General features: G+C 30.4%; 1 protein-coding gene across 1 annotated transcript; it reads left to right on the top strand.

Annotated features, from left to right (window-relative positions):
* The first annotated feature begins 7882 nt into the window (after positions 1-7882).
* LOC145041967 (heat stress transcription factor A-4c-like) lies at positions 7883-10340 on the top strand. Its single transcript, XM_078990231.1, has 3 exons — positions 7883-8278; positions 8507-8864; positions 8975-10340. The coding sequence occupies exons 2-3, from the start codon at positions 8649-8651 to the stop codon at positions 9764-9766; spliced, it is 1008 nt and encodes a 335-aa protein (XP_078846357.1). The 5' UTR covers positions 7883-8278; positions 8507-8648; the 3' UTR covers positions 9767-10340.
* Positions 10341-10829: the final 489 nt, after the last annotated feature.

The following is a 10829-nucleotide window of genomic DNA, read 5'->3' on the forward strand; positions in this document are numbered from 1 at the left end:
TTCTTTATATCCCCGCGTAGGTGAGACTACGCTCTAAAACTTTCGTTTAGACTCCGTCGGCTAATTTTTAATTTATTTTTAGTAGGCCGGGACAGGAAAATTCCGTTATAAATTCATAACTTCTTCATCCAACGTCCGTTTTCGCCTATCTTTTTATCGTTTTACTAAAATTAATGAGATCTTTGATCCTCATTTATATTGTTTCGGCTAAAAACCGCTCGGTCTCAAATCGAGCATTCGGGCTGCATACCGCTAAGTCGAAACTTCGAAAAATCATAACTTCCTCATACGAAGTCAGATTTGGGCGTTCTTTTTATGCACGCTCATGGTTTAACGAACTCTACGACTTTCTTTTAGATTTCTAAGGCTAAATATCACTCTAACGTAAATTCACTTTTTACGTCATTCAACGTCGTGCCGGTTCTGTCGCGAAACTTCGACAAGTCATAACTTCTTCGTTATAACTCGGATTTTGGCGTTCTTAATATCCACAGAAACCTTGTAACATATACTATAACTTAATTAAGATTATTCCTTCAAAATAATATTCCATCAAAAAGTCATTTTTGACGCTTAACGTCTCTAATTGACTAGCCCGGATCTACGGACGTTACAATAAGGGGCGTCTAACTTTGTGCGTGTGTTTGTATATATATATATATATATATATATATATATATATATATATATATATATATATATATATATATATATATTTCTGTACATAAAAATGGTGCAGCGGTGTAGGAAATAGAGTGGAGTTGAAGATGCCTCTAGACCATTTTTGTGCAAAAAAATAGTTTTTGGTGTTGGGTTGGCTATGTCCTTAGGAGACAAAAAATAATTTGAGAATATATATATATATATATATATATATATATATATATATATATATATATAGAGAGAGAGAGAGAGAGAGAGATAAAACATCTCGATTTTCAGGTATTTTACATTTTGACCCTTGGTATGAGAATTGTTTGCAAATTTGGTCCCAATTGGCATTTAAATGAAATATGGAGGTTGCATGCGTATGTCGAGTGTACATTGCATACGTGCTCAGGGGATAAACCCTAAATTTTAGGGTTTGGACCCTATATAAGCATCCTTAACTCTTTGAAACATTTTCATTCTTCAGCGTCCACCTCCATATTCGACCCTAGCTAACCCTAATACATTTTTGAGAATCCTAGAGCCATTAGTGTGTGTTTTGCTGTTCATAGAGGAATGAGAAGGAAAGGAGAATATCTCGGAAGCTTGGAGCAACCTTGGATCTAGAAGTTTTGCACCCTCCTACATCTCCAAAAGGTATAAAGTTTATACTTTGATGCTTATTTGCTTAGATCTTACTTGTATGATGTTATTATATGCTTTTGTCCCCAATCAATGATGTTCTTGAGTATGGCATGCTCTAGACCCAAATAGATTGTCCTTCAAAACGTTTTGGAGTGTCTAAGGTCATAAAAATGCAATCTTGGTCATTAGTTTTCTTCCATGCATGGGTTATAATGTCTTAATGAGTTAAGAACTTAGGGTTTTTAGTATTGACCTCTTGTTAGCCATGCAAAGTTATATACCTGGAAACTTTATGACTTAATACATTATTTTGGACTAGATCTGGATCTTAGACGAAAAGGCTTAATGGATTAAGCTCTTAACAGAAGCAGAAGTCGGTTGGCACATACACTAGAGTACGTTGCATGTACGTGGTCAACATCCCACCTTTTGGTCAAGCCTCTCGTACGTCGTGCATACATGCTGAGTATGTTGGGCTTAGTCAACTGAGTCGACTCGTTTGACTCGATAGACTTTTGACTTTGATTAGGATTTAACTAAGTTTGAGCTAAGGGTATTTTTGGGTATTTTGGAGTTGTAGTTAAGATTGGTCACTATTTGATGTAAAGGTGACTTGTAGAGTTGATATTCGGATCAGTGTCATGTTCAGGTATCTTTCTGGATTGAGAGGTGAGTTTTCCTTACTGTACTTGTGGGTCTAAGGCACCAATACTGGCATACCAGGTTATGTATCCTGGTTTAGATGATGCTATTATGTTATATTGATATGTTAGAACTGAGTCTTGGTATATAGGATGTTGTTATGCGATAGTGATCTGTAAATCTGCCTGTTAGTCTGTTGACTTGTTATATGATTAACTGTTTACTGGATATATGTTATCTATTCTGTATATATCGACATAATGTGGTTAGGTTGAGGCAATAATGCTTTGTATGAATGCCAATAACTTTAGGAGCAAGCCAGACATAAGATGTGGGCCCAAGAGGTAAGCCGGACTTATGTTTTGGGCTCGAGAGAAGTTCTAACTTTAAAATGATAATTGCTCACATACAACAACATATCTAAACTAATAAGTTAATTATAAGACGTTAAAAAGTTAAAGTCATAATCTATAAATAGAAGTAAATTATGATATTTTGATATTGTATTTTAGTTAATTTATGATTAGTATTTTGTTTTTGCATTAATTTAACATTATTAACCAATTTATAATAAATATTATAAAGAAATTGAAAAGTTATGGAGATTTCAAATGCATGTGGTACAACTAAAAATGTTATTTTATATATATATATATATATATATATATATATATATATATATATATATATATATATATATATATATATATAGAGAGAGAGAGAGAGAGAGAGAGAGAGAGAGAGAGAGATGTTTATATATAAAAGCTTAACTATTGTGTGAATGTATGACTAGTTGTGAACCAATCATTTAATAATTGTTATTTGGAAATTTTACAATAATTTAATTTATTATCCTAAATTAACAAATCAATAATTTATTGTCGATTATTAATAACCAAAAATAATTCCTATATTTATGGAGTTGTTATACCATTCATATGAGTTCTTTATCACAACTCTAGACTATCACCATTCTCACCATTGTCGTCCCACTCACCATCGTCACCGTTTTCATCATTGCCACCAATGCCACGATGTCGAAGTTTGCTTACCCAATGTTAGAAGGTTAACAATGAATGATCATGGTTGGTTGTGATCCAAAGAGTATTTGGTAGTGCTATTACAATGATGCTTTTTTGCCAGGTAATTAATTAGTTTAAGACTTGAATTAGTTAAAATACAATGTGTTATTTTTTTTTGGTGGCGTAAGATACGTATGATAAGAATAGATGAATAAAAATATCATCGCTTTTGAGGATTTGGTGTTTCTCACATTACTTAAGTAAACAAGATATTAGATGAATAAACAAATGTTTATAAGAGACGAGTAAATACTAATTCTTTTGTGTTTCTCGCAAAATTAGTGAACTACCCGCGTAAATGATAATTAGCAAAAAAAAAAAAAAAAAAAAACCAATGTATACATAGCACTATAATTTTCCATAATAAAATAAACTAGACAATGATTTAGTAATTTCCAATTGTGTTTAGATTTTTATTTATTTAATTAAAATTTGATTAATATTATGTTTTCATTTAATATGATGATAAAATTATATCAATATGTGTATATGAATAATGACAAACATGAGAAATCTGATTTGCAGGATAAGTTTATTGATTGATGATGATACATATTTTTGTATTCTTTAAGAATAAAAGACCGAAAGAAACGTATGATAAGAGTAGTCGTTCAAAATGAAAAACTAGAACCAACGTATTCTTTAAGAATGAAAGCCTGGTAAAAAAGTTTGTTGATGGTTCGAGAACTTTCCAGATAGTGTTAGCCGGCCAAAGATAAAAAGAGGTGATAAAAACAATGAATGATGGAGAAGAATGTAGAATTTTGTATGCCATATTGGCCTTTAGACAAACAAATTTTAAAAAAAATATATAGTATATATCATTTTTTTGTATATTCTTCAAGATTGTTATATATTATACAAAGAATATAATATATGTTACAAACATATTCTTAAACCAACATAATATAGAAGGTTGTGTATATTCATCAAAAAATTATTTGCATTTATCATGGATGTCTTATGACAATATTACAATTAACTATTATCTCTATCAAACATCAAGTTTAAATTAAAATAATTGATTTTTAACTATTCTTATGATATATAACAAGATTTAATTTTAAAAATTGATTCTTTACCATGAATATTATATTTATCAAAGAATAGATTAGATTATATTCTCGTAGTTTTAAAGATTCAATGCGTAAGTATTTTTCAATATGTTATTATCTAATATATGATGTGTATTCTTTAAGAATCTTACTTCATAAAAAATCTTATTTAAGAACGAAAAGAATAAAAAAGATATATTAAACGAACTCATGCATATTCTTTAAGAATGAAAAAATCAAATTACATGTACATACATATTCTTTAAGAATGAAAGAATCAGATTACATGTTAATACGTGTTTAAATTAATACGTGTTCTAAAAAATATGATTTAATTTAAATGCATTGAATAAAATTCAAATTTTGATTTGATTTTTATTAATTAATTTACTTAGTTTCCTAAAATTCAGATAATTTAAATATTCTCTCACTTTAGAAAATATAATAAATGTCCTTATAATTAATAATAGCAATTATATAATACATGATGGTTCATATTAATAGTGTATATCCTAAAATCATATCGTTTTATTCTTTTTAATCTAATGGCAATAAGTTGGTCACACATTCATACAGTATTTATGATTCACATTTGATCCTAACTCTCTCTCTCTCTCTCCCCCCCCCCCCCCTCTCTCTCTCTATATATATATATATATATATATATATATATATATATATATATATATTTCATTTTTGTTTTTTAAAGTTTTTATTTTTCAACTTTAACTTTAAATAAATATAGAATGTAGGTAGTATATATTAACACATTTGACATATTATTTATGATTAATTTAATTTTAAAAGATTTGTGGAAAATATATAATATTAATTACTAGTTGTGAGACTCATGTATTATATGAATTAATTTTAAAAAAAAGTTAACTATAAAAGTCAAAATATCTGAGAACTTTGAATTTATAAGAAAATAAGAAAAATAATGAGTTTTTATAATGTAAATGTTTTTTTATCTTTTAAATTTAAACAAATAATTTAAATAAAGAAAATAAACTAATGACTTTAATTTTAAGAATTTTAAAATTAAAATGCAAGTTTATTAATGAAATAAATATCCATTTATTGCTATATTTATTGTAATTATATAAAATATCATATAAAATTTAATAAAATAGAAAAACTAATAAAATAACATGTTGAAAAAATTCAAAATAACTATAAAATGATATTTAACAAATTAAATAAGAATATAACAAGTGATAAAAAAACCTTTTATTTATTAGAAAGGATGTTATTTATCATTAGTCTAATTTTAAAGTACTTGTGGAAAAATGTATAATATTAATTACGCACTTTTTCGCAGATGCAACACTATTATTGTAAATATAGTGTGGAAATATAAACATATATTACCATATGATACTCACATACTTCAAATGGTATTTATGATATCTATTTATTTCTAACCGACTTATGGAAAAATGAATAATGTCGCTAACACATTTTTTTTCTCAAAAGCGACTCTATTCCTTTCCTAATCTAAATACAGTGAGGACATTTATTATGTAGCAGTTCTTGTTTTCGAAGAAGCAGAAAAAGAAAAGTTGCCACCTGTAATAACTAACTCTTTGATTTAATAGGGACGAATAGTGGTAATTAATGAATAGCATCGGGACCAAAATGTGCTGTTTGCCTTTTCAAATTGAGAAAAACGCGGCTTCTCCGGACTGGATAGAGTTACGGAAAAATATTACATTAATGGCCAAGAGTTACGGATTTGACCTAAAAATACCTGTGGTTTGCAATTAGATTTTGTTAGATCGGCCAACGATTTTATAATTTTTTTTTTTTAAAAAAAGGTAGCTAAAACTAACAAAATACATATAGAATTACAAAGTACAAACCAAAATTACAAATGTTTTAGGAAATGACCCATGCGAATTCAAGGTAATTTATCCGAGATAAAGAGTACAATTGATGCTGATGAAATAAGCATTATAATTACGATTATTCGCGAAATTACTATTTTCCTAAAATTATCACAATAAGTTGAATATCTTTTGAAGGAATGCAAAAATGACGATCATCTATGAAACTGGTTAAATTGTGTTTTCATTTTTTGAGTTTGGCACATCTTTTTGTCAAGAAAAATAATTCAAAACCACTTTTATGACAAAAGATGCTTCAACCTCTTAAAGTTTGAACTATGATAGATTTTGAACTTGTTCTTTATGATAAGTTTTGATCATGTATATACGTTTCATACTTGTTTTTTATGATGCGTTTTGAACTTGTTTTTCATGTAAGATATTCATTGAAATGATACAAAATGGTTTTGTTAGAATGACAACGAACTAAAAAGAAAAAAAAAAAAAGAAATAATACATTTATAGCAAGAAAGTAGGAAGTAATTATGAGTGATTATAAGGAAGATGATAGAAATAGAAAAAAATGGAGAAGCAAAAAGTTAAGAAAATGAGTGTTGATAATGGACTTTGAAACACCTATAAAATTTGAAATTTTCAAACTGTATTGATTGTTATTTATGATATATGTTGAAAATGGTTATATTATTATAACTATTTATTAAAGACGTCCCATCTAAAAAGAGATAGTGTGTATGTTTTCGATCTTTTATTTGTTTTTTTTATTCTTATCATAAAAAAATACCTATAAAACATGTCTAATTCATCCATTTAGTATAATCCACTACAGCTTCATCCTATCCAGCCGAGCCTGGTCCCTCCTAACCAACACATTCTTTGGGATTTCTTTCAAATTTGACTGTTTATTTTATAAAAATTTAGATATAATGGTTATAAATGTTAATTCACTCAATGTTAATTTGTTTTTTCATCATCAAATTATGATGCAATAGGTTAAATGAACATACTTTCAGGCCAACGTTTTAAGTAATATTTTTATGTTAGTATAACATAACGTTATTTTTGTTTTTCAACACTAAGATTTTGTTCATCTTTATGCTAGGAAAAGTTAATACACAATCATTTTAACCATCAAATTGTTATACAGTATAATTAGAGCTGTAAAAGAACTAAACGTTCGGCGAACCGTTCGGTAGGAAGTTTGTTAATGTTCATTGATTTTAATAAATGAACGAACATGAACAAAAATTCTCTTTCGTTTGGTTAAACAAACGAACATAAACTATGGTTTCGTTTGTTCGTTTATGTTCGTGAATGTTCACTCATTTTAAGTTAACTTATGTTTATATATGTTCGATTGTTTTTTATTACATTAATATATTATATATTCGTTTATATTCATATATGTTCAATTGTGTTTATTTATCTTTGTTCTTTTATGTTTGTTTATCATGTTCACGAACTAAACAAACGGACGTGAACAATGTAATTTGTTAAGCGAACAAACATGAACAAAAAAACTCATTCGTGTTCTTTCATTTTTTCGGCTAACTTAAACGAACGAATATGAACAGACTTTTGTTTATGTTCGTTCGTTTTGTTTACAGTCCTACGTACAATTAAATTTATACTCTTTACTAAAGGGCGATAATTAATGAACATATGCTATTTTATATAGAAAATTACTTTACTAAATAAAAATTGTTGTTCAAAAAAAAAAAGAACTAAAACCATAATCGTCGTAAAGCAAATGTTTTGGGGGGTATTCTTATAGTCTCTCAAAAATATGTGGGTAGTATTTGAAATTAATCCAAAGTGTAGGGGCATAAGTGATATGTTTGCGAACGGATGAACATCTTGGAGAACTAATCCAAAGTGTAGGGGCATAAATGAAATGTTTGCGAACGGATGAACATCTTGGAGATATATATATGTTAAATTGTAAAGTTGACATACCCACCAAAGCACATGCGTCACTCTGTAAGGTTTTCCATATAAAATTATTCCGACATCCAAAACAAACAAGAACGTGGATTGAATTTAAACCCACGTACACGATTTTAGATTGAACATGACCCTGATTTGATGATTTACCCCTCAGTCGATTTCTTTCAAGTAAATTCAATCCAGAACGACCAGTGATTCCGACATTCCAAGATCAGAAGAACTAAGTCTCGAAGAACTTTCAACCTCTCTATTATACCTGTGTCGTTTTCATTTCTTGCGCTTCTTCTTCTTCACGTAAAACCCTAACAAGATTGGATTCGTGTGTTCCGGGCGATGTTTTTCGTCAGAGGGAATTAATCCCTTCCTTGAAGCCATATTTAAATTCTTGGAGTTCGTTTGGTTCACTATCTTTCAGGTAATACGTCGAACACCTGGTGTGCACTAATTTGGCTCTGTTAGAAGGCATCTGTGATATGTACAAGTATAGATGCATATGTAACAGTTTTGGTAGGGGACGCTTTTGCTTTAAGTTTCCGGAAACGAGTTGATGCTTTTAACGACTTTGATGTTTCTTTCCGCTAAGTAATTATGACATATGAAGCTGTTCTTATCCTTGATTCGCTTTCTCTATCTTCTTCTACAGGAGTTCTATACAGATAACCAGGTATTCGCTTGAGCTTGGTGGGTTTGGGTTTCCTTTTGGGAAACAAGCAGCTTTTTCAACCCTGTTTTCAAAATTTAAGCTTCTTTTGACTTGATTCGAGAGAAATTCGTATTGGGTCACAATGAATGATGCTCAGGGTAGTTCTAATGCTCTGCCTCCTTTCATCACGAAGACGTATGAGATGGTTGATGATCCTTCGACAGATGCTATCGTCTCATGGAGTCAGAATAATAAGAGTTTCATCGTGTGGAATCCACCTGAATTTTGTGGTGAATTGCTTCCAAGATTCTTCAAGCATAACAATTTCTCCAGTTTTATCAGACAACTTAATACTTATGTAAGTCAGTACTTTTGATTCATGCATTCGTTCTTCTCCTTTGCATTTATTGAGTGAAAAAACAAAACTACAATTCTACAACAACTTTTTTTTTTTTTAAATTCTCTCAGGGTTTTCGGAAAATTGATCCTGAACTATGGGAATTTGCAAATGAAGATTTCATCAAAGGTCAACCACATCTATTGAAAAACATCCATAGAAGAAAACCAGTTCATAGTCATTCCATGCAAAATCTCTCAATCAATGGATTACCTTCATCTTCTCCATTAACCGAATCAGAGAAACAAATATACAAAGAAAAAATCAATAATCTCCAATACGAAAAAGGATCACTATCCTTACTTTTTCAAGAGCACCAACAAGAACAGAAGCAAATCGAATCAAAAGCACGCGAATTAACCGATCGTTTGAAACTCGCTGGAAAACACCAAAAAGAAATCCTTTGTTATTTAAACGAATTATTTCAGAAACCCGCGTTGGGGGACACAAATGACAGAAAAAGAAGGTTGTCCGGTGAAAATGACGAGGGGCAAATTTGTCATTTTGATATCCCGATTCGTGAAAGTATAACCGTTGATGCACTTTTGGGATTGGATAATGAGTTAGTGGAGAAATTGGAATCATCCCTTGTGTTGTGGGAGGGTGTATTGAAAGAAGCTGAAGATGATTTTGATGTGAACCGTGAAAAGGTTAAAACTGCCACCAGTGAAGTCGCCGGAGATGGGGTGGTGGTGGGTGTTAACGATGTGTTTTGGGAACAGTTTTTGACTGAGAATCCGGGTGGTGATAGAGACAAGAGTGGCAAAGAGTTGGATCAATTTGGAAAGTTTTGGTGGAATATGAGGAGTGTGAATAATTTTGTTGATCAAATAGGGCAACTTACTCCACCAGGGAGAACTTGATAATGGTAGGTTATTTTAGGGTTCGATTATCCTACGTGGTGGCGTGATTGTAAATTTGAGTGAGGGTTTTAGGGTTTTGTACCGGTTTCGATGAGTTTTAGGCATCGTTTGTTATGCAGTACATGACATATGACAGGACAGAACAAGACCATATTGTACTGCATTTCGTGTGTGTTAGACTAGAACTGCGACATTAGGTATGACATGTTGGCTTTGTACTGTATTTGGCTTACACTGAACTGAAACCGTGAGGAGTCTATGAGAAACTTGTTTAGTCCGTGGGACGAAGGTTGTAATAATTTCCCATCAAGAGGTGGGATAGACTTGTTCTTAGTCTTTTGTGTGTGGAAAAGACGTGAACGTCCTTGTCATTCTTGTGTTGTAAATAGCTATGGAAAACTTGTTTAGTCCAGTTCAATTCAGTTTAGTCTGTAAAAACCGAGGATGTAGACTAGTGTGTTTTGCTTGGTATTTGTTAATTACCATCTTTTTAAGTTGTATGAAAGTGGGTGTTGAACTTAGTGTGGGGTCTAATAATGTTTTGGAAGTTATGAAGTTGTTTATTTGTTTGCAATGGTTATAATAGACTAAATTATTAGTATGTAATTTAAATATACTAGAGATGGTTAACTAATTTGTACAAACAGCTCCGAAAATAAAAAAGGTTAATTACATTAAAAAAACATATATTTTATCATTTTTTTTGGATTAAACCAGACCTTTCCTTTCCTTTCCTTATTTAACAGTTAATAAGACAGTTAAATGTTGTTGACGTCACCTCATTTAATGAGCTGGACGATGATTTGGCAACCCCAAGCTTAAAAACGTGAATCTTCTTGGAAACCATAATTTCACGTTTTCTTCCCTTTTTATGGTTTTTTTATTCCATGTAAAGCATTAGAAGCAAGATAGTTGTTAGGAATGTTGGAACCGAATGGTGTTTTTGTGAGGTTGAAACTTCTCTATTTATGCATGGACTCTAATGAACCTTAGTTAGAAGATTTTTTGATTTCCAAACAATTAATAACATGAAAAACCAAAACTTTCCATGCATGTGTATAAC

Source organism: Lactuca saligna, chromosome 4 (assembly GCF_052625555.1).
Source record: "Lactuca saligna cultivar CGN05327 chromosome 4, ASM5262555v1, whole genome shotgun sequence".
Classification (NCBI taxonomy): Eukaryota; Viridiplantae; Streptophyta; class Magnoliopsida; order Asterales; family Asteraceae; genus Lactuca; species Lactuca saligna.

Excerpts from the sequence above, each read along its gene's own strand:
- LOC145041967 (XM_078990231.1), top strand. The coding sequence starts at position 8,649 with ATGAATGATGCTCAGGGTAGTTCTAATGCTCTGCCTCCTTTCATCACG. Across the intron at positions 8,865-8,974 it reads TCAGACAACTTAATACTTAT|GGTTTTCGGAAAATTGATCC; the intron begins GTAAGTCAGTAC and ends AAATTCTCTCAG.